Source organism: Protopterus annectens, chromosome 6.part0 (genome assembly GCF_019279795.1).
Source record: "Protopterus annectens isolate FY-2018-M chromosome 6.part0, PAN1.0, whole genome shotgun sequence".
NCBI classification, from domain to species: Eukaryota; Metazoa; Chordata; order Ceratodontiformes; family Protopteridae; genus Protopterus; species Protopterus annectens.
This window is the reverse complement of record NC_056737.1, coordinates 1,901,932,131-1,901,957,632: the sequence shown is the minus strand read 5'-3', so window position 1 is coordinate 1,901,957,632 and position 25,502 is coordinate 1,901,932,131. Positions and strand designations below refer to the sequence as shown.

General features: G+C 40.7%; 1 protein-coding gene across 1 annotated transcript in view; it reads left to right on the top strand.

Moving 5' to 3' along the window:
* CFAP65 (cilia and flagella associated protein 65) overlaps window positions 1–25,502 on the top strand; it is a 2,328,717-nt gene that overhangs the window by 1,528,581 nt on the left and 774,634 nt on the right. Inside the window, exon 19 of the mRNA XM_044075222.1 lies at window positions 24,972–25,100. Within this exon, the coding sequence (XP_043931157.1) occupies window positions 24,972–25,100 (129 nt within the window). The remainder of the gene's footprint in view (window positions 1–24,971; window positions 25,101–25,502) is intronic.

Below are 25,502 nucleotides of genomic sequence, written 5' to 3'. Positions count from 1 at the left end.
TCCGAATCCAGACCAGTAACAAGTGGTGTGCCTCAGGGCTCTGTCCTGGGGCCCCTCCTGTTTGGCATATACTTCTCAGAAGTACAGGCAAGCACAGAAGGGCTGTGGCTGACTAAGTTTGCAGACGACTGCAAACTGGGTGCTATAATAGAGTATCCGGCTGACATGGAGATCCTCCAGAAGGGCCTAAATGAGACTGATGCATGGTGTCAAAGCCATGGTCTCAAGCTAAATGCAAAAAAATGCGTAGTAATCCCCTTTGGAAAAAACAGAGTACCCACAAACTACAACATAGGAGGTAATCCCCTGAAATCTGAAGAAGAAATAAGGGATCTAGGGACCCAAGTAGATAGTCAGCTTTCCTTTGATAACCATGTCGCCAAAGTGGTTAGAAAATCCTTCTATGTGACCCATCTGATCACGAAAGGGTTCACATCAAGATCTAAGGATGTAATGGTGCCCCTCTACTCTTCCCTCATCAGACCCATTATTGAGTACAATGCACCAATTGGAATGTACCTGGCTAGACATCTCCAGCAGCTGGAGAGACCACAAAGGTAGCTAACCAAGAGGATTACTGGCCTCAAACAGTTGCCCTATGCAGCACGATTGAAAAAGCTAAGACTGTTCTCTGTTGCATACTGCTTTCTCAGAGGCAATCTCTGTCTAACGTACAGAGCCATGTCCAACCCAGAATTGTTGAACATGCTCCATCTTAGCAAAACCAAATCTACTCGAGCTATATGCTCTAGGGATATAAGCCTCAACACAACAATGAATAGAACATGCTGGAAGGATAGATTCCCTTCGCAGAGACTTCCCTTACTATGGAACAGGGTCCCGATCTACATAAGACAGAGCCCCTCACTATCACTCTTCAAGAGGAACCTTGATGAGTGGATGGGTAACAGAAAGTTCATACCGGGGATCACACCAACAACACTACTAGATAGGGGCCAAGGGTACTAGCTGCTAGTACAAGGGTCTAGGGAACTACTAAAGGGGCGGTGAATACCGCACAACGTGGCTGGGCTAATATATGCCTTCGGGCAGATAGCCCAGTACCAACCTATGAACCTATTCCTTCCACCTGTCCCCAACCTTGTATCTCTAGAGGTTAGGTTGTATATGCCTTCTTTAAGGCCAAAATGACAGCATCTATGGGACCTTATGACATCTCAGGCTGCGTCCTACATGGGCTCCAACAAGAACTAGCAATGCCATTGAATACTCTTTTCAATAATTTTCTAAGCACTGGCTTCATCCCAGCTGAATGGAAAACGGCCATCATTATCCCCTTGCACAAAGGTGGTGCTTCTACTGACCCTGGGAGCTATAGAGATATTAGCCTGACTAGCCTTATCTGCAAGGCCATGGAGCGAATCATCATGGACTTTATCAACAAAGATATAGGTAATCTCTAAACATTTGACCCTACTCAGTTTGGATTTGTCAAAGGGTGATCATGCCTGTTAAACCTGGTGGACTTCTTCGAGACAGTCACCAGAGCCCTGGATGAGGGGAAAACTGTGCAAACCACATACCAGGACTTAGGCAAGGCTTTTGACACTCAAACATTATTGACAAACTCACCCAGCTGGGTCTCAACCCTTATATCATTAGGTGAGTCGCTAACTGGCTCACTGATAGAACCCATTACAGTCAAAATAGGGGAATCCACCTCCAACACAAACCTGTAACCAGTGGTGTACCACAGGGATCAGTCCTGGGACCTCTACTATTCAAAATCTAGTTCTCCGAATACAAACAAAAACTAAAGATCTGTGAATGACAAAGTTTGCTGATGACTGCAAACTGGGAGTGGTCATAGAATCCCCAAACGATGTCAACATTCTACAAAAGGGTCTTATGCAAGCAAATGACTGATGGCAAAGTCACAACCTTAAACCCAATGCAAAAAATGTATTATCATCCCTTTCAATGTTCCAGCTAACTACCACATCAATAGAAACACCCTAAGCACACACTCAGTGGTGAGTGACCTGGGCATACAGGTTGACAACAACCTTGCCTTTGATCACCATGTCTCCACAGTGGTAAGAAGGGCATTCTATATTGCTCATGTCATAAGTAAGGGTATTGCCTCCAGGAAAAAAATAAATTATAACCTCCCTGTACTTTTCCCTCATCAGGCCAATAACTGAGTACAGCGCCCCTTTTGGTATGTACCTTTCGAAGCAACTGCAGCAATTGGAGAGACCACAAAGGTTCCTCACAAGGTGAATTGAAGGTCTTCAGCATCTGTTCTATGTGGATCAGCCAAAATCACTGTCACTTTACTCTGTTTCATGCAGACTACTTAGAAGTGATCTCTGCCTTGCGTATAAGGCAATCTCTGACTCTGCTATATTTGAAATGCTAAATATCCATAAGTCCAGTGGCTGATGGGTTACTCACTTTAAAGACCTTAACCTGGTATGTGACATTAATTAAACCTGCTGGAGGGACAGATTTGTCTTCCAGAGGTTACCACACCTGTGGAGCATACTTCCAATTCATGTAAAGCAAAGCACCTCTTTAGCCCTCTTCCAAGTGCAATCTGGACAATTGGATAGATAATTGTAAATTTACCCTGGGGTTACCACCCGTGTCTCTCTTGGACAGGGGCAATAGGTGCTGATCCTGGAAACAAGGGCAGAACTTAGCTAGGCTTGTAAGGGCCTTAGTGCCATTAGCCTAGTAACCTTCTATGATCCTATGATATTCCTGTGATATTTTATCTGTGACTGTGTGACAGAAAGTTGAATGTGGAGATGTTTGTCAGTTGTTTACACATAATCACTGTTTCCCCAATCCCAGTTAATCCTAGCAGCTCATATTTAAAAAAAATAAGTCCATTTGCAATGACTGCCCCCAGTTCATTCCCTCCTTGGATTTATATACAGTTCCCTCAGGCCAGGATCAGTCTCTTCAATCTCTTCAAAATCTCTTGGCATTTGTGATAGTATACTATATTAACACATAAAGTCCTTAGCACACTTCCTGTGTTAGTATTTATCAAAATTATGCTGCATTACATTGGGCTTCAGGTTTTTATTGTCTGAATTTTACTTTTTCTCCCTTAACAATGCAGACTAATAAATTTAGCTAAAATATTAACATCCATTTAAAAGTGTTAGATGAGTTTTTTTGTAATTCTGACCCTTGAATGTGTTGGCATGTAGAAAAATATATTGATACTCAAAATTATCAGTGCTGTTGGGTGTCAATATAAAACCTGGATTAAAGCATTAGTGATCTAGTAATAAGAAATATGTTTTTTTTTTCTTCTTGTAATCCTCCCTGGTCTTTCAGCAGCATTTGACACCATGAGCATGCTATCTTGTTATATCACCTACAGGCACACTGTGGTGTGTCTTCCACAGTCCCTAACTAGACTCTGTAGAGTGTGTACCATGATTGGCAGGGGATTGAATCTGGTAAAAGGGGTTAAGGGTTGGCATAATATTTAAGGTATTTACTTTACAAACACAAGGTACGGTGTTTGATTCTCAACTTTGAGGGAAATTGGCTAAACTTAAAATGGCCCACAAGGACAGCTAGCCTAGTACTCACATCTGAACATCTAAATCTGGTGGTTTGCCTCTACATCTTGGAGTACCTGCACAAGTTGTTTTGGAGATAATTTCCAGTGCTTGGGTCTACATGGTTCTAGAGACAGGTCTTTGTTTTTCTCTTTGCTCACACTTGCCCTGGATTGTTATTCAGTGTCAAGGGTTGAATGAGCCTGTCTGTGCTGGTAACACTAATCTCTAGCTCTTATTTCCTTCATAGCATGTGTCCTCTCTGTATTTACTTGAAGTTGTTCTCAATGTCATCCTTAACTGGGTGAGGGTGAACTGACTGAAATGTATTACCAACAAGAATAAAGCTTTGATTAAACATATTGTTTTAAGGTTTTCAGTTTCTCCATGCCTTGCTTCCATGATTAATTATGTTGGATATGGCTGGAGTTTGTGTCAAGGGTGTATAATCTTGCTCTGATTTTCAGTGATCATGTGTTACTGAAGGACCACTCAACCAGCTGGCAGTTATAGTAAAGTCATTTTGTTTTCATCTAAGAAATGTACCCAGATTAAGCACCTTCATCTGTCTAAGGACCTTGAGAGTCTATGAACTCTCTCCGTATGTCTGGTTTATTGCAATACCCTTTAAAATGGGTTGCCTTACATTTACTTTGAGTGCCCTTAGCTCAAGCAGAATAATGCAGCTAGATTAATGATGGGTATTCCTGTCATGACTGTAATACACTTGTGCTGCAGAGCCTGCAATGGCTTTCTTCTCCATCAGTGATCATATACTGTGCTTTAGTACTATCATATCTGGCTTAGATGACTTGGGCCCCATCTATGTCAAGGAGCCATTTAGCTTTACCAGCCAGATTGCTCATTCTGGTTAACTGCCAAGGGGCAGATACCCATTATTTAGTTGGATACTTCCAGCTTTCATGCCTTTTCCTGTCACTTCTCCATCTTCCTCTTGAATTCAGTATAATGACAACTTCAATAGAATCTTAGGACAAATTCAAGAATTCTCTCAGAATCTTACTTAAGGATTAGAACATTCCCAGTTTTAATGATGAAATTCATTTAGCTGCATTATTTTTTCTTTATTTTTATCTACAAGTTAGATTCTGTGTAATATGTGGTTAAAAGCACATTAATACTTTTTTTGGAACTTTGCTAAGATCAAAGAATATTCACATGGTCAGTTGGAGACTGGTGCAGAATGTTTTCCAGACATAGGCATAACAATCATATCGAAAGGCTCACAGATGACACTTGCTCACTCAGTTCAGTTTCTGAGACATTATGTAGACACACTGCAACTTAAAACTATTTGTGTGCCTGAACAAGGTAGGGCATATAGATTTTTCCTACTTTTCAAAGACAAGGAACTGGTTGCAGCAAAAGAGTATATCAGGACTCGGGGCTGCATGGCTTTTTACGTAACTATGTGTCCTTATGACAGACTACTTCAGAAACCAAAGTCTGTAGCAGTCTGACTGCAATCTTCTGCTGGTTGAAGAACTTCTCTTGGGTCTAGACTGGTATAGTTTTTCATGGCATATCTTCAAAGTGGAGGAAATTCATGTTCCATCACATTATATTATTGCCATAGATTACTTAGATTAATGACTGGTGAGCCCACTGGCTATCCCTATGTGTCCAGAACACCTGGAATCCCCTAAATATCTCACCATGCATTATTATCTTTGGGCAATGTTGGCGGCCTTAAAAGTCACAATTCCTTGCAGTCAGAACAGGTAGTGACTCAAACAGACTGAACTGCAAGAAAGGAGGGACACAATCACAGCAGTTATGCAGTATGAGTTTGAAAAACTGGGAATGGGAGAAGGAGACCTGACCCATTTTATTCTAACAGGATGCATTTCATGACATACTTTCTACATCTGTATATCTTCCCTTCCTCAACCCTTTCCTCTGTGATTTTCTTCCAGCAATAGCTGCAGTTTAGAAGTATCCAGTGGTGGCCTCGTGCCAGTGACCAACTACATCAGTCTAGGGCCTTTGTATTCAGATCCGATATTAATTTACATCAATTTCAGTTTCTTTAATTTCTCACTATAACTAAGTGGGCATCCTCAGTAATTTTCTTAAAGTTTTCTGATTGCATGGCGAATTTTGACTTTGGTTCACCAGATATTGGTTAGTTTCCTCAGATTTATGTTAGTCGTATAGTCTGTTGGAATTTGTATTATGAAAAACTGTATTTGAAAGTTGGTACCTCTGCCAGCAGAGTTTCAGAACTGTAGACACTGATATTTAAAAACCCTATTTTTTTCATATGGATGGTTTTAGTAAAGACAGACCCTTCATTCTTGCTCTGAGTGATATCTGCGACAACTTCCATGCAGTTCCCGTTTGACTTTCAAGAACAGGATAATAAGAGGCATGCAAAGTTTTACACAAATTAGATGTGTATAAAGCTCATATACTACCCCGAAAAGACTGCCTTTGTCAGAAAGATATAATTTTTTTAAAGTAAAGAAAATACAGCAGGATGAATTATTGAAATGATTAAGTAATTTTTTTTTCATGTTGATACATTAGCCGTGATAAATTTATTTATTTATTTTATTTTACATTTGTTAACCGGGAACGTCCGAATGGATACAGGTCCATTTTCACTGGAGGCCCGGGGAGAAAAGCTCCAAATGTACAAAAAAATGTCTAAATACAGTGAAATTATTACATTGAGTTATCACAAAACTGAGATTTGTTTAACGATATATAAACACAGGTGCATGTTTTTCTCACATACACACAGCAAAGGTTGGAAGCAAGTAGCTGAGAAAGAAATAGTTAAAGATTTCATCTTAAAAAGGAAAACACATATATTAAGGTGGTATCATACCTGATGTAGTGTTAACTTTAAATCTTTCCAGTAGGTGGGTGATACACAGAATTTTAAACAGTTAGAGCGTCAGAGTTTTATTCTTGTAGTGAATTATGTTTGAGTGGGGGTTAGTCAGGGATTTGTATAGGTACAAAGCCACTGCATTTTTAGGTATTTCCTAAGGGATGTTTTGAATTGGGATAAGGAGGGGTCAGTGGTGAGTTCAACAGGAAGTAGGTTCCAGTTTTTACCAGCAGAGTTGGAGAATAGTGATTCACCAGCTAAATTGTTGGTTTTAACAGTTTGCACTAGCAATTTTTTGGAAGGGCGAAGGGATTTTAGGTTACTGTAGGGGGTAATAATATTTTTCAGTATGGGTGTACTGTCTGGTTGGTAGAGGATTTTGTGGACAACTATTAGTTGGTTATATTGCAGTTGATAGGGTAGTTCAAGCCAGTCTAACAACTGAAGGTTAAGGCAGTGATGGGTTCTATAAGCTGATCATGTGGCAAATCTGGCAATGTTATTGTAGCACCTAGTAAATGTATTGAAGTTTGATTTGCTTAGGTTTATGAGACTGGGTGAGGCATAAAGAAGGGTCAATAGCAGATGTGTACGGGCAATAACAGTTCTAGCAGATGGGGTTAGGAATGGTTTAATCCTGTATAAAGAGCCTTATTTTTTATTAACTGTTTTAATAGTTTTGTCAATGTGAGTATCAAACTTGAGGTTGTTGTCGATGACCACTCCCAGTAGTTTAGTACTAGGTTCTGGGAAAATTATGGTACCATTGTTAGATATTATGGTGAGAGGTGGTGAGGGGACCTTGTGAGTGGGGGAGAAGAGTAATAGTTTGGTTTTATTTGGGTTTAATAGTAGTTGGCAACCAGGGAGCCAGTTCTCTACTTTGCTGAAAGTGATTTGGGACAAGGATTGTAAATCTGTGGGGGAGGTGGCAGAGCAGATTAGGGTTGAGTCATCTGCATAATGAATACAAGTTGTATTGGGGATGACTTTGTCCAGGTCATTAATGAATATGGAGAATAGGAGGGGACCTAATATAGATCCCTGTGGGACTCCAAGGGTGACTGGTAAAAGGGGCGATAGGTTATTCTTCCATAGTACAGCTTGTTGTCTGTCACTTAGGTAAGAATGAAACCATGTAATTGCTAGGTTATCTATGGAGAGTGATTTTAATGTGTTTAAGAGTAGCTGGTGATTTACCATATCAAATGTATAATATAATCTTATAAATCTTATAAATCTTTAAATAGCTGGTGAAGGTCTGTTCTACTCGAACATCTGCTGTATATCAGGCCTATTTTAAAAATTTGACTGCATAAAATACGTTCAGTACAAATCTGGTAAAAGGTTTACACATCTGTCGGGTACTATACATTGTACGCCTAATCTCAGAGTAGGGCAGAATATTCTTCGGTGGTCCCACATGACATGTTGTAGCATCCTTGCACTATCCAGGATCACCAGGAGTACTGTTTGGAATTCTACCCAAATGTAATGAAAAAGTAAAAAGATAACTTCTCATAGTAAAGTAGTACAGTTGAATGAGATACATAACAGTAGACCCTCAAAAGAGAAGAATTTTTTATCAATTAGAATGTGCTCTCTCCTTTCACCTTCACAGGTTCAGAGATCTCTCTCAGGTCTAGACTGGTGTAATTTTTCATGGCATATCTTCAAAGAGAAGCAAATTCAAGTTCCATCACATTATACTCTTGTCATAGATGGCTTACATTAATGGCTGGTGAGCCCTCTGTCTGTCCCTAGGTACCTAGAACACTTGGAATCCCCTAGATATCTCACCATGCATTGTTATCACTGGGCAATATTGGTGGCCTTAAAAGTCACAGGACACAGAATCTAACTTGTATCCCATGGGCCTACACTACAGAAGGTTTAATATATTATACCACAGTGAAGACTCTAGCTTGACTCGGTCTTTCTTGCAATTTTTACTGAATTGTTTACACACACACACACACTATATATATATATATATATATATATATATATATATGTATATATATATATACATGTATATATATACGGGATCCGGACACATGCTCCACTAGCATATGTCCGAATCACAAAAGATCGAACACACATACCATGAAAGCACTTAACATCAACAAGCGCTTCCGTGTATGTGTGCCTGTTTCGTAGATCGGACTACAGAGCGGGTAAGGGAAAATAAAGTAGGGGGTGGGGGGGTGCAGGGGGCAAAGCCCTCCTGCAGAAACGTAGATTTTTTTTTTTGAACTACACATACACGGAAGTGCTTTTTGATGTTAAGTGCTTTCGTGTATGTGTGTTCGATGTTTTGTGATTCGGACATATGCTAGTCGAGCATGTGTCCTAGACCCATATATATATATATATATATATATATATATATATATATATATATATATATATATATATATATATATATATATATATATATATATATATATATATATATTTTTTTTTTTTTTTTTTAGGCATCTGTCAGTTTTAAAGCTATTTGGCAATTTTGTTAACCATGTGTCAGCAGTGCTTTTGGGGATGGACTTGGATCGAATGCATTTTTTGCTGAGTAATGTAGACATTGAAAGCAGGAAGTTCAAATGTTTAGTCTAAAAGTTAAGTGGAATAGGAGCATGCACGCAAGTGATTATAGGGCATGGTTAGAGTAAGATAGGCTGTGTGTGTGTGTGTGTGTGTGTGTGTGTGTGTGTGTGTGTGTGTGTGTGTGTGTGTGTGTGTGTGTGTGTGTGTGTGTTTATGGTTTGGAGTGTATGTGTGTAAGTGCAAGTGATCTTGGGTTAGAGTTAGTGTAAATGTTAGCAAGGGGATAGTGTTAATGTTGAGTGTGTTTGATGTTGCATATGCATGTGTTCACATGTATTGTGTAGCGGTACTCTTAGGGAAAGGGCTTTTGGTAAGATAATGTGTAGGACTAGGGTTAGGTTATTGGCAGGGTTACAGAAGAGTAAGGTGGTGTTGGGGGGACATCCTTAGTTATGTCTGCTAAATCTAACTTTAAACCTTTCCCTGCCTTTAACAGTAATCCTGCACATTATCTTATAAAAAAAAATTTCCCTAACACTGCCACTATTTAGATGAATTGTGCATGTAAGTACTGTTAGTATGTAGATTAAACAATTGTAAATTGAAACCATTTGTTTTCCATTTGAGTTTGTTTGGTGGTTTAATGTTTTGGTTTTTTAATAGATATGCAGAATATGTGCTTGCTTTTGCTTATTGATGGACACGTGTGTGTGTGTGTGTGTGTGTGTGTGTGTGTGTGTGTGTGTGTGTGTGTGTGTGTGTGTGTGTGTGTGTATACATATATTTACAAGATTCATAGTGCATAGTTATCTTAATTGACTTAGAGTTAATTGAATAATGATGTTGTGATTTAATATATGATGCAGTTTTTTATGTACTGTTTTACTCCTTGAAGGCTGTGAGCCAAAGCCCTAGAGATTTTACTGTAATAATTCTTGGATACCTGGCCTGTTGGGTTGTGTTTTGTTCTACTGTGGTTGCTGTTGTGGCTGCCGCTCATAATGCATTTGATTTCGTAAATGATGCAATTAGTTGGTCAAATTTTATTACTTATTTAGAGAGACTTACCCTTTAGCAAAGTGAACCTGGGATTAGTTATATTAAGTGTGAAGATAAAGGAGTATTGCAGATGTTGTGGGGGGATCATTGTATCGTCTATCTACCACAAGAGGAGTGATTTCTGGACCAGGCCATTTGGACAGTTTTTCCATCTCTTTCAACTTTCTGGTTTAAAAGCCTGTGTTTGCGTGGGTTTGCCCTTGCTTAAGCTCTGTGGATCCAGTTTTGGCACCCTGCAGACTACAAGAGCAACAGGAAGGAGAAAGGGATATTCTAAGTGCCTCCATTTTGATTTTTTCATAATTTACTGCTCTCTACACTTGTTTTTTGTCGTTTTTAATTTATCTGCATTTATTTAAACTGTATTTGCCTTAATATTGCTGCACACTCAAGTGTGCTAGCTTGTACTGCATTTAAAGTGTTTTTTGCTACTGTTTTAACTGCTTTTCTGCAAAACAAACAGACAAGCAAAAAAAGTTCTAAGCTTGTTTCCCGCCTTTTCTGTAATTAGTCTAGTCCAGATACAGATTTGCTGTATCCAGGACTGTTTTGTAAGTTTCTGAGCCCCCCCCCCCCAGACCTTTCTGTGTTGGAGGGAAGCCTTCTAGCTTATCAGTGGGAATGGTAAGCACTAGGTAGCCTATCTACCACAAGAGGGGTGGTTTCTGGTCCAGAAGTTGTAGTTTATTGGCCGTTTGAGCAGTTTTTCCATCCCTTTCAACTTTCTGGTTTAAAAGCCCATGTTTGCATGGGTTTCTGCACTGTACAGTGGTGCTCAGCTGAGGTAAACTATTTCCGGTGCCAGAAGGTTTGCTCTTCAGTTTTCCCCTTAGAACGAGTTTGTGCTTTTACTTCTTGCACTTCAGTTAGCTTAATCGGTTAGCACTTTAACAGGCTTTTGTAGCATTTATTACAGAACACTTAGGTGATATCACCACTAGCTGTTCCTACGCAGTAACAGCACCAGTACTTATTAATGATGACCACCTCTCCTGGTAAGATTGTAGGGCAATTTCCTGTGCTTTCTCCTGCTAATCTGGTGCATTTGGGCATTCTGAGACAGTGTGGCAACTGTCTAATGTACACAGACAACCCTGTCCTCTTACCTCCCAACACTCATACATGTAAGTGATGCACTTATATCACCAAACTGGAAGCAGTGCACGCTCCAACCAAGACTGGACTAGCTGGTCAAGAGGAGAAGGTCAATACCTGCAACTCACTACATAGAACACACAGCCCTCCAAAACACCAACCATCACAACCCACACATAGAAACACAAACCATGCATCCACCTTCATGGAGGCTCTCAATAAAAATTTACCCAAACAGCAGAGACCACAGAGACAGAAACACACTCGACCACCACAACACAACACAAACCCCAGAACACATAGCTCACCACCACAGTGTGTCCCTCAATCTAAGCCCTTAAGGCAAAACATTTTGCCCAATGTACTAATCATAGGAGACTCAGTTGTGAGGCACACTGATGTCCCACTCACTAGATTGAACAAGGAGAAGGTGACAGTCAGTTGTCTATCAGGTGCCAGGATCCACCATATAACACATGCACTCAGGTCACGCCACAACAAGTACAAATATGACTCAGTCAGTGTCCATGTGAGTGTGAATGACCTGAGACATATCTCCCAGGACTACATGAAGAGAGATGTGATGGAACTCTCGGATTATGTGGCCCAGGCAGGTATGACCCTAACCCTGAGCAATATTCTACCACCACCCAGAATGGTACCACAGTACGAGCAGAAAATGTTTGACTTCAACAATTGGCTAAGTTTCTGGTCTGATGTCATTCTAAGGGGATCCGGTATCTGTCTGCCTGGGACGACATGATCGACAGACCTTGATACTTTGACAGAGATGGCCTGCATCTGTCATCCCTGTTATTCTGGGTACTGGCTAAGGCTCTTGCCACCCCTATAGTGCCTTTTTAGACAGTATTCCAAAGACCAAAATTGCACCATAGCAGCTACAAACAAATGCAATCTGAGGGTCATACTGTTTAGTGCTAGAAGTCTAAATCTCAAGATGCACTCGCTCGAAGCTGTCCTCAAAATGGAGAATGTTGACATTTGTGCTGTAACAGAGACCTGGTTTAAAGAGGCAAAAAGAACCCCTGTGCTCCCAGGCTACAACTCATTCCATACTTTTCAGCCACAGAATACGGCTGGAAGCGCCAAAGGCAGTGGTGTCTCCATATTCTTAAAGAATATGCACACCTCTAGACTGGTAGCCCAACATAATGCATCCAAGATACTTCAGGTACAACTAACACTGGGTAAGACAGCAATACAAGTCGCAGCCTGCTACAGAACCCCAAACATGTCCCTAGACTCTCACTCCAAGTTCCTAAGCACCCTGGAATCTATCAAGGTCCAATCCAATACTCTCATACTGGGTGATATCAACTACCCTTCCATCAACTGGGAAAACTATTCAAGTACCAATGTACAGGCCCAACGCTTTCTGGAATTTATCAGTTCCGATGCCCTGGACCAGCTTATTCTGACCCCACTAGAGGAAGCAACATCCTCGACCTGGTTATCACCAACATGGGAGACCATTGCTCCACACCTATAGACAATTCCTCACTGGTTAAATCTCACCACAAACTGATCACCATGGAAATCTCCATCTCACCTACAACTCCCGCTAAGGTGACCACCCTGAAAAACTTCTTTAAAGCTGACTTTGGACTCCTAAAAACAGAGGTGGCCAATGGAAAATAGCTGCATGACTGCCGAATCATACACCAGTGCACTGTACGAGCACATACACAAATGCATGGACCTTGTCATACCAAATAGAATTAAGACGCTTTCCTCCAAAAAAAAAAGAAAAGAAGACAAACTGGTGGTCCCCAGCCATCAATAAACTCTACAACAGAAGGAAGAAACTGTTGCAGAAAAAAATTAACTCACAAGACTGGAAAACATCTCTTATCAGTCTCAGCAAAAAGCTGAGATCCCTTATCAAATCCTCTAAAGCCAGCTATAAAGGCAGAATTGCGGCTGACACCAAAAGCAACCACAAAGCCTTCTATAGCTGTATCAAAAACCTCCAAGGCAATACCCAGATTTGCTCTGAGTTATTGCACAATGGCATCTCCTATACTGAGCCAACAAATATAGTCAACATACTGGCCGACAGATTCACTGCCAACTTTATCCCTCTCCCCCACCAAGGGCCCTATCACAATACCAGAAGGAAGCCTGGTACCCACCATTTCTGCAGCACAGGTAAAAGTTGCTTTGTCCAAAGCCAAAAATCAGGTATCCCTCTCTGTGTCCTATATGAGCTACAGAATGAACTGGTACCACATCTGTGTGCCCTGTTCAATCACAGCCTTACCTCAGGCTATGTCTCTAATGAATGGTGCACTGCTACAGTCATCCCACTCCATAAAGGGGGAACAACTACAGCCTCTGGGAACTATCGCCCCATTAGGCTGACAAGTCTGGTATGCAGAGCTATGGAGTGCATCATCATGGACCTGCTTAACAAAGATATAGGCAATTTCCAAACTCCTGACCCCACACAGTTTGGCTTTGTCAAGGGGAGATCCTGCTTGCTGAACCTGGTTGACTTCTTTGAGGCAGTCACCAAGGCTGTGATGAGGATAAGGTAGTGCATACAGCCTACCTCGACCTGGCCAAGGCCTTTGATACCATTCCCCACTCAGGTATCATTGATAAACTCACCAAACTAGGCATCAATCCTTACATCTCTAGGCGGGTTGCAAATTGGATCACAGACAGAACCCACAGAGTGAAAGTTGCGGATTCCAAGTCAGACTGTTGTGCAGTCATGAGTGGAGTCCCACAGGGCTCGGTCCTGAGCACTCTCCTGTTTGGCATCTACTTCTTAGAAGTCCAGGCCAACACAAAAGGACTCTGGCTGACCAATTTCACTGATGACTGCAAGCTAGGAGTTATTATCAGCTCCCCAAGTGATGCAGACATCCTACAAAAGGGCTTCTCTGAGACCAATGACCAGTGTCAGAACCATGGCCTGAAGCTTATTGCTAAAAAAATGCATTATCATCCCCTTTGGAAAAAACTCAGTTCCCACAAATTACCACATTGATGGGAGCCCATTAAACACTGAAGGTCCATAGGAGATCTGGGCACCCAGGTCGACAGCCACCTCACCTTCGACCTCCACATTACCACTGTGGTCAGAAAGTCCTTCTAGGTGGCACATCTTATAACTAAAGGTTTCACATCCAGGAAGAAAGAGGTCATCATCCCTCTCTACTCATCCCTCATTAGACCAATTATCGAATATAATGCCCAGTTTGGCATGTACCTGACCAGACACCTACAACAGCTGGAGAGGCCACAAATGTACCTCACAAAAAGGCTCCTAGACCTTAAACACATGTCCTATATGGACAGATTCAAGAAACTTCAGCTGTTCTCAGTCTCTTATCATCTACTTCGAGGAGATCTCTGCTTGACTTACAAAGCCATTTCTGACCCAGCCCTACTTGAAATGCTACACCTAAAGAAATCCCAATCCCCCCACACCACACACTCCAGTAATCACAACCTCATTACCACAATTAACAGAACATGCTGGAGGGACAGGTTCATCTCCCAAACACTGTCCTTTCTCTGGAGTATGCTTCCCATTCATGTCAAGCAGAGCACCTCGCTGGCCTTCTTCAAGAGAAATCTTGACGAGTGGCTGGGTAATAGAAAGTTCACCCCAGGGATCACTCCAGTTGCCATACTGGATAGGGGCACTGTGAACTAACATTGGATGGCACGGTGCCTGGGCAATTTTTTTGGGCTAGGCTTGCAAAGGCTCCAGGGCCATTAACTTAGTATACACTTATGAACCTATGAACCTATGAACCAAAGAGCATATTTAAATAATACATGCAAATGCTGTTTGGACTGCATGTTTTCATCTAAATGCTATTCAGGTTTGCAAACAGAAGACGACTCAACTAAGTGTCAAACTTGAATGTAGGGTAAGGGGCACATGGCAGCTGACATGAATTAGAATGATCTAGTGCTCATATGTAGGTGCTGAAAGGGTAATTGCATTGACAAAAGGTACTGAGGAGGGTAAGATATCCAAATATAATGACTAGATGATACCTCACTTAACTGTACGTATAAACAACTTATCTTCATAACATTTAAATGGGGTAACAGACATACTAAACAAGAGATGTAGGAGTGAGAACATAACAGTGGGGCATTCACAGCCACAATCTTGAAATAAGAGGTACCCATGGGAGGACATGTTTAGTTCCCAGGGTAATTGTATTTATTTATTGACTGATTGGTTGTTTGATTACTAGTTGGCCATGGACAATTCCCTATTTTGTAGAATCTTAGACACATTTGCCAAATCAATTGAATAACCATTCAAGGGAAAAAAAATCAAATATTTCAACAATAATTTTACATAAATGCTAGCATTTCTGTGAGGTCAGGAGGGCATACTTAAAAAGTGAATGCAGATAGCTTAGTGGTTAAGGTCTTCGCCTCCTATACACATGGTACAAGGTTCGATCCTGACCTCCGGCCAATGCCTGTTTGGAGTTTGCATGTTCTCCCTGTGTCTCTGTGGAGTTTCTCCCATGTCTGAAAAACATGCTGAGTGTTTCCATCTCAAACTCACCAATGAATGGAACATAACAGTGGGGTATTCACAGCCACAATCCTGAAATAAGAGTTACCCATGGGAGGACATGTTTAGTTCCCAGGGTAATTGTATTTATTGATTGATTGATTGGTTGTTTGATTACTAGTTGGCCATGGACAATTCCCTATTTTGTAGAATCTTAGACACATTTGTCAAATCAATTGAATAACCATTCAAGGGAAAAAAATCAAATATTTCAACAATAATTTTACATAAATGCTAGCATTTCTGTGAGGTCAGGAGGGCATACTTAAAAAGTGAATGCAGATAGCTTAGTGGTTAAGGTCTTCTCCTCCTATACACAAGGTACAAGGTACGATCCTGACCTCCGGCCAATGCCTGTTTGGAGTTTGCATGTTCTCCCTGTGTCTCTGTGGGGTTTCTCCCATGTCCAAAAAACATGCTGAGTGTTTCCATCTCAAACTCACCAATGAATGGAGATGTGGGCAGCAGCACAGACTCTACATGGTGCCCTATAGGGGGAAGAGTTGTACAGACCAACCGCTTTGGGCATCTACTGTGGTGCGCAGTATCCTCAAGATAGGAAAACAAGGATCACAGACTGTGCACTGTGGCAAGTCTAGCCACTCAACAGTGTAAAATATGGCTCTAGTTGATTTGGTCATGTTGAGTAATGTCACCAAAAAATGGGCATGAGTAGTTACCAGTGATAAGTGAGTTGAGGACCCGGCCTACTCTGACCCACACCAGGGACCCTTGTTAACGGTAGGAGGGGTATATGTGCCCCTACTGGCCAGTGTGTGCCCACCATAAAGCCCAGCAGCCCTGGGTCAATAAGCTACTGGCTGGCTGGTGTCTAGTTGCCCAGCCTGGGTTACCTGGGATAGCTCTGTTAAGTGAAAGATGGATGTAAAACCAACCTGCCAAACATGAACTGAGAATTGCTACGTTTAATGTAGGTTCACTGACAGGATGCAGTTTGGAAGTGGATGACATGATGATACAGAGGAGGCTGGACATCCTATGTATCCAGGAGATGAGATGGAAGGGCAGTACAGCAAAGCCACTTGGCTTGGGATCCAGAGTCTACTACTCAGGTGGAGGGCAGGTTAGAAATGGTGTAGGAACTGTGGTGAGAGAGAGGCTTCAGAAGGCATTAAGGGATATCATCAGAATTAATGACAGACTCATGGCAATCAGACTCCAGTGTAATGATAGGGTAGTATTCATAATCTCAGCCTATGCCTCACAGCAGGGTTGTGATAGTGAGGAAAAGAGTGCATTCAGACAGCAGTTGCAGGACCTACTAGATAAAGCAGGACAACATGAATTGGTGTTGACAATGGGTAACTTGAATGCACATATCGGGACAGACAGAACAGGATATGAGGACTGCCTGGGTCCACATGAGTGGGACAACAGGAATAAAGAAGGAGAAGCCATTGTAGATTTCTGTCTGGCAGATGGCTTGATAGTAGCCAACACATGGTTCAGAAAGAGAAACAGTCACAAGATCACATACAAAAGTAGTTAACATGCAACTCAGTTAGACTTTCTCCTAGTAAGGAAATGGCACTGGGGCAGAATCCATGATTGCAAAGTCATCCCCGGTGAAACAGTCAGCTCACAGCATAAACCACTAGTTGCCACAATCAGCTGCAAGCAGTGGTCAGAGAAGGCCCTAAGGTCAACAGAGACCAGGCTGGAGAGAAAGTACAACAGTTCAAGGAATTACTTAGGGATCTAATACCCCAAGAATTGGAGGAAATAGGTGGAGTTGAAGAAGAATGGCAGCGCCTAAAAACAGCATATGTTAGGACTACAGAACAGATATGTGGCCGAGCCAAGTATAAAATTAAGGTACATAAGGAAAGCTGGTGGTGGAATGTAGAAGTCCAGGAAGTCATCAAAAGAAAAAAGCAGTGCAGGAAGAAGTGAGAGACAGAAAAGACTGACCAGGCTAGGAAGGACTACTGGTTGGCTAACAAAGAAGCTAAGACAGAAGTAGCATTAGCAAACAATAGGGCATCAGAGGCACTGTACCAACTTCTGGAAAGTGACTCAGTAAGGGGCACAAAGAAACTATATCGGGTTGCAAGGCAAAGACAGAAAGATAAAGAAGATAGTTAGACACCCTTCATAAGGGATGCCAGCAACAACCTGCTCACCAGCCCAGAGGACATCAAAGGCAGATGGAAGAAGTATTTGCAGCAGCTTCTTTTAAAGAAACCCCCCCACACAGAAGCTGTACTGCCCCAGAAACAGCCTATGATGAGAAAAGAAGAGGAGCCCACCCTAGAAGAAGTAAGAACAGCACTAAGGAAGATGAAGTCAGGGAAAGCAGCAGGCTCAGATGAGGTCACAGCAGATATGATAAAGATGCTGGGTGAGATAGGGGAGAAATGGCTCCTGAGGGTACTAATAGCAGTGTGGAGAGAAAGGCATATCCCAGATGACTGGAGAATAAGCATACTCATGCCAGTGCACAAGAACAAAGGGGGCATCCACAACTGTGGGCAGTGCAGAGGCATTAAACTCCTATCACATTGCATGAAAGTTCTGGAGAGGGTGACTGATAAATGGATACGCAGAGAGTAGAATATAAAATGGGAGATGAGCAGTTTGGATTCAGATCAGGATGCAGCACAACTGACCCAATGTTTGTATTGAGACAGATACTTGAGAAGAAGATAGAGATGAGGATAGAGTCCAACTGGGCTTTCCTAGACTTGGAGAAAGCATATGACAAGGTCCCAAGAAAGCTGATCTTGGCAGTACTGTGGTGGTGTGAAGTCCCAGAAACATTGGTAGAATTAGTGCAGGCTATGTACAAGGACCCAATAACTCCAGTATGGATGGTGTTCAGCCTCACAGAGAGGTTCCCAGTGGGTTGGGTGTACATCAGGGTTCAGCTCTGAGTCTACTGCTGTTCATACTGGTGATGGACTACATTAGCAAACACGTTGGAGGGGACAGATCAACAAAGCTGCTGTATGCAGACGATGTGGCAGTACAAGCAGACTCTGAGCTAGAACTTCAGCAAAGGATAGGAGAATGGAATGCGAATCTGAAGGCACATGAGATGAAACTAAGCACAGATAAGATAGTGGTAATGGCAGCAAATTAGGGAAATCAGAAGAAGCTGAGAATAGAGACAGAAGGAAAGATAGTGGAACAGGTAAATGGCTTCAAGTATCTGGGAGGAGTAGTTGAGGTAGTCTGAATAAAGAGGTCAAAGCTAGAATCAGAGGGGCTGCAGCCAACTGGCATAGAGAATCAGTTGTAGTCTATGACAGAAGAATGCCAAAGAAGCTGAAAAGTGAGGTGTACACAACAGTGGTTCGACCAGTACTACTGTATGGTACAGAAACCTGGGCAGTAAAGGTAGAACAGTTTAAGAAACTAGAGATGATGGAAATGAAGTACCTAAGAAAGGTGATAGGATGCGCACTGTGGGACAGGCGAAGAAATGAGGACATAAGAGCAGAAGCCAGAGTAGCTCCAATTCCAGAAAAGATCAAAGAGAACAGATTATGGTGGTTTGGGCATGTGTAGAAAAGCAGAAGACAATCTAGTGAGGAAGATTTGGGACAGACAGGAAGAAGGTAAGAGGAAGTGAGGACATCCAGCAAAGAGGTGGATGGATTGTGTGAAAGAAGATCTGCGACAGTCAGGCATGAGTGTTGACGAAGGCAGGAGTGTGGCACTGAATTGAGAGAGTTGGTGACAGTTAACACAATACCCTGGACCCCATGTAGAAAAATGGGAAAAAAAGGGCCTGATGATGATGCAGTTATCACAAAGTATTGTTCAAGGTTCCCAGGTCAGACATCATGGAAAATAGATTCCTTCTCCTTTCAGTGGTACAAGGGTCTTCTGCATGCTTTTCTTTGTACTCATTTGACTCAGAAGGGGAAAGACCAAACCTCCATCTACAACCCCTTTTCACACTTTGCACATGGAGACAGGTTGTCACATCAACAGCGACAATCATCTAGAGCTAGTATTCACACCTCTGGATGGCTAGTTGAAGACCAAACACGATGAAGTACTTTTAACTTTCATATAACCAAACTAGCAAAAAAGACCACAGAAGCTGTTCTTGTTATAGATGAGTTTATGCAAACCCCCTTGAAAATCCTGTCTTTCTGTACCAACAGCAGGAGAGAATCCTGCACCCAAATCTCTTGTCTCCCAGCTTGATAGCCTAGATAATTTGCCATTGAAAACAAGCACAACTGCATTTTCTAAATATTTAAGGATATAAAATTAAGGGGACAAGAAGTCAGGTCATTCATGAGCAAGTAGTACAAATTTTCCTTATAGACAGCCAACAATTATCTCTGCCTTTGGAACATCAGCATTCCCCATATGAATTAAACATACTGAAAATGCAAGGGCCCATTTAGTTCTTTTGGTCAAACTGCATACAGAATTTGTGATTATATTAAGTCAGTTGTTTGTAATATGTAAGTAGGCGTTATATTTTTTGTACACACATTACACTGTCTCTTACATGTACTCTTCTTCAAACCACTGTGATTATGTCTCTCTCTCTCTCTTTCTTATTCACTCATAAGTAATAAAGTCATAGTTACAAAAATGGACATTGGTTTACCTAAGTACCTTCAATAAAATAAATAAATAAATCAATAAATAAATAAAAAATTCTACCAGCATAAGTCAGAATTATCACATGAGCTTCCATGGCACTGATACAACCTTTACTTAGGGGTATTTTGTATTTGAGTTTCCCAAGCAGGAGTGTAGTACTGGTAAATTATATTATCTTTGTGTTGGACAAGTTAACTTGTCTTTTGGATGAGATGTTAAGCTGAGGCCTCATTTGCCTGAGTTGGTGGTAGCTCAGGTGGATATAAAAGATCTCATAGCACCTATCAAAACAGTACGGGAAGTTCCCTGGTACCCTGGACAAATTTCCCTTAGTAGTATAAATATCACCTTGGGTCTCCCCTGAAAAGAGATTGCTAGTCTAGTGGGACTAGCATGGTCATAAAAATAATATAAAAAAATAAAACATACAGTTCACTGACTCCATACACCCTACTCACATTAAATATCTCTTCTTGAAGACTGTTTCTAATTGCTGTATCTCCCAACAGAATGTTGAAATTACAGCTCTTTGTTTGTATGTAGCCTTACCTGGTTTTCTACAGAAACAGGGTCTCATTGAAGACAATTTGCTCTCAAAGTGATTTTAGAGAGGGCTTTGATTTATTCCCTGTCTAATGTGCAAAACATGATAAATGGGGAGCAACTCCTGCACTGATAAGAAATGCACAGCCATCTCAAGTTGTTGTTGCTGTTGTGTCTTTCAGCTTTTCCCAGTTAGGGGTCGCCACAGCGGAACTCCGGTCCGCTAATGATTGGCAGTAGATTTTTATGTGCTAACTTGCCAGGGCTGACGCACAACCTTCAATGAAGGAATGCCCATTCACACATGTCACCACACAGAAGACGCTACTAAGTGAAAAAAAAATATTTCTGATAATAACACAGATCAGTTCCTTTTTTTTTTTTGCTGAAGGCAGAATAAGCCACCTTGAAAGAAGCCCTATCCAAATGCATAAGTAATTGTATCTTCATTAGAATTACTGTGGCATATTTTTAATGGAGCTAGTCAGACATCACTTCATCAGGTCAGACGTTGCTTTTCAGGCTTGTTTTAAAGTTGTATTTGTAAAGCATATATTTAAGGCTGCCACTTGGCAAAGCATATCCAGATTTATCAGACACTTTAACTTGAGCACCTGTTCACAGAGCTGGGCAAGATATTCTGGGGATGTCCAATGTGCTATACTATAACATTCCCCTACTACCTTGGATCTCTGAGGGTACTACTTGAGTTTCTACCTATATGCTTAGGCTAACTGATGAATTACTTTCTCTCAAGAGTAAGATAATACAGATTGAAATAATCACATTAGCAGAGTATCTCGGAAAGCAATATTTCATTGTTTTAAATATCCTCCCTTCATCCCCCTACACAGTTTTGGCTGGGTTGCATGGAATTTGGACATGTGTTTGTTATAGGTTACTTTTCCACAAAGTTTACAGTCCAGAATAGCATTCTTCACATTTATTGGATGTTACAGTGGAAAGCTTCTCCTTTTCAGTTGAAGGTCAAGTCCTTTCTTAGAAGATCTGCAGATGGCTAAACAGTATCGCATTTTAATATGTATGTACGAAACCAATATGGGTGGCACCTAGCATGCATCTGATACTGATCCATGAATAGTTCTAGGAAATCTGCATTAACAAAGAAACTATAGGTAAGACACCCATATGTTTAGACTATTGTCCATGCTTAATTGGAAATTATTAAAAGGTATGCTGCTCAATTAACATCACACTTCTGTTCTACATCCCTTTCCTCTTTTAAGTAGCGCTCTTCTCCCAACTCAGTATTGTCATCATTATCCATAGTTCCAGCTATCTTTTAAACCTTATGTTCTTTTCCTCAGTTCAGTTACCTAATCCCATACTCTTCTCACCAATTATTCTGTGCTAATCTACTAAATACTCTCTGTTCTCATACAACCCTGTACATACTAAGCCTTTGGTGGCACATGGGCAAATATGCTCTTATATGTCCATGCATACATTGAAATCTGTATCTCTCTCTCTCTCTCTCTATATATATATATATATATATATATATATATATATATATTTGTTGTTGCCTCACAGCAAGAAGTTCTCCCATTCGATTCTCGGCTGGAGTGCGGGGAATGCCTTCTGTGTGGAGTCTGCATGTCCTCCCCATGGTTGGGTGGGCGTTCGAAAGACATGCGTAAATGGGCGTGCCTTTGTTGAAGGTTGAACGTTGAGCTGGCACCTCGGCGTTTGTGAAAGTCTTCTGCCAATCATTAGCAGACTGGAGTTCCGCTGTGGCGACCCCTAACCAGGAAAAGCCGAAAGACAAACAACAACAATAACATATATATATATTGTAAGTTCAGTTCTGTTTAACTTGTTATCCATCATCTAAATTACCACACTCTTCTAGAGTGTTGTAAACATGTTGTTTGTTAAATAATTCCTATAGAGTTTTTCTTACCGGGACTCCACAGAAAAGGGGGCAAAAGCCCAGATGAACTCTCTGGGTCAACAAATTAGAAATTAGCGAAATAAATAATTAAAATAAATAAATGTTGAAATGATTCACTCTCACTATTGTGATGAATATGTAACTCATTTTTACTTTACACAACTCATATCGATCCTTTCCCATTATGTTGGCACCATCTTTCTCATCCTCTTTTGATATTGGTATAATTCACATGTTGTATGGAAATACATTTATGCAGTTTTATTTTATTTTATTTTTTATTTTTATCTCCTGATGAGAATAGATATAGTCATATTTGTGTGTGTTTACTCACCTGATCTTTAGTTTTTTACTGGTCATTTTTCTTGTAATTTATTACATTTAGTATTATATTTATTAGAATTAGTGGGTAGTTTTGTGTTCTTTACAGCAAAATGGACTGAATCCAGGAATTCTGATTCAGAATGCCATTGGGGCCATGCTATTTTTCAGAAGGATGACAGCTTTGAATTCTGGCCTTATGAGTTGATTGGCAAGACAACATACATGTGTATGCGTAAGGTATACTGTGGCAAACACCTAATATAGATCTGAGAAGCTACTGTTTAAGTAATGTACCCTAACTGTGCTTTATTTGTTCATGCTACTCTTCAATACTACCAATACCACCCACACACAAAAATAAACTTATTTCTTTAGCTAGCATTTTTTATTATTATTATTTTTATTAATTTTGTCATTTGTTAACTGGGCAAGTGAACTGTTCCTTGTGGATTCTATTCAGCTGTGAACCAGGTCACAGAGGTAAGGGTAAGGCATTTACATACTGATGCCTTACAGTAGCCTTTGAATTAATTAAGTCTTTGGTAGATAGAGAGGAAGCAGGTGTACACTGAGGAAACTAATGCAGATACAAATAAGAAAAATGTAAATTCCACACAGACGATAATCTGAGGTCAAGCTCAAACTCCAGATCTGTAAATCAGCATTGCTAACCAGTGTGCCACCTAACAAATATACTTCCTAATAACATACATAGAGATGTGTGGGGGTAGCACTATGGAGCAACATATAGTATTGTCACCTCACAGCAAGAGGTTCTCTGGTTCATTTCTCAGCTGGGATGCCTTCTGTGTAGAATTTGCATGTCCTCCCTGTGTTCATATGGATTTCCTCCAGGTACTCCGGTTTCCTCCCACATTCCAAAGACATGCAGTAGGTGGATTGGACACTCTAAATTGGCCGTAAGTGTGAGTGTATGGTGTGGAAGAATTATTGTGGCAGGGCTAGCCACCCTGCAGTGTAAACCTTGGCTCTAGATGATTGTCACTGTTGAAGTGACACCCCAACCCCATGTGCAAAATGGGAAAAAGAGGTTGTGGATGGATGGATGCACAGATATGTGTGGAAGTGGTTGTATGGCAGAGAGGCTGCTAATATAGAAATAAACATGTCTCTGTGATAGTAGATACACTTGTTTAACAGGGTGAATTTTATTTCTTACAATTTGTAACTCAATGCTGATTGGAATGGGATAAAATGAAAATATTAATTGATTACAGCAATTGCAAATGAAGTCTGTAGCTAATCAATAACACATATATAGTTAAGCAGAGACATTATGACTAAAGTTATTGTGTGCAGTAGCATCATATTTAAGTTTCAGCTTATGCTTTCTTATATAGCACATAAAATGAATGTCATGTTTAAGCTTTAGTGCCAGTATGCTACAAAAAACAAGTTTGCATAAAGCTGTCACTAGAAAAAACATCAGTACAGTATTTCCAGTATTTATTCTGAACCATGTTAGTAACAGTGAGATATGGTACAACATAGAACTGTGAAGTTCACTTCAAATGTTGCTGTAAATTTACTTGCTCTCTGCAACTGCTGTAGCTTGGAAAACAGTAGCTTAAATGTACTTGTTCTCCATAAATGTTGCACCTGCATGCCTACCAGGAAATTCTACTGCACATATCTTTGCAGACCTTTGTGTCAAGATTACTTATTTGTTTGTTTACAGAAAGATCAGTTTTTAAATTTCAACACAGAAATTAAACTACATTTATTTTGATTACTTGGTTTATAGTGTGCATTTATACATTTCCTTTTGTATATCCTAAAGACCCAACTTGACTCAGAAATAAATGCTAAATAAATACAGCAAAGCAAGAGACTTATTCAAAGAAATGATGCATTCCTTTCTCTGTACTTAACCTGTTTTCATCTTTCTGTTTGCAGTACAAGACGGTGCCCCTCTGTGTTCACTCCTGTCATGCTGGATTTTAACTTTGGAGCAGCTTCTACTGGTGCAGAGCCCTCAGTGGTTTTGCTATTGCTAGAAAATAAGGGAGTGTTACCAGTAGACTGGTAAGTTCTATTTTATTAATTATTAATTTCTACAGAGGGTGACATGCTTGCACTTACCCAATAAATTGGGAAATCTAATCCTTCAATGCACTGAGCAAGACAGACTAATAAAGTGAAAGACTAATGGAAGGGCTAAAAGATGCAGTGTCCATTGTGCAACACATTGAACTGGGAGTTAGCAATATACCATGACTGTTACTTGAGACAGTAACTGATCTCTGTTCAATCTTGTATATGGCTTCATTGGAATCCCTAACATAGTTTACCTGACATCCTTGATGTACTGAGACTAAGAACAGTAATCTCATATGTAAGCGTGAGGTAGAGGGTTGAAGTCTCCTACTTACATGGAGTAGCGAAAGACTTGTAGTCCACCCTCAAGGAAAAAAAGGAAAGAAAATA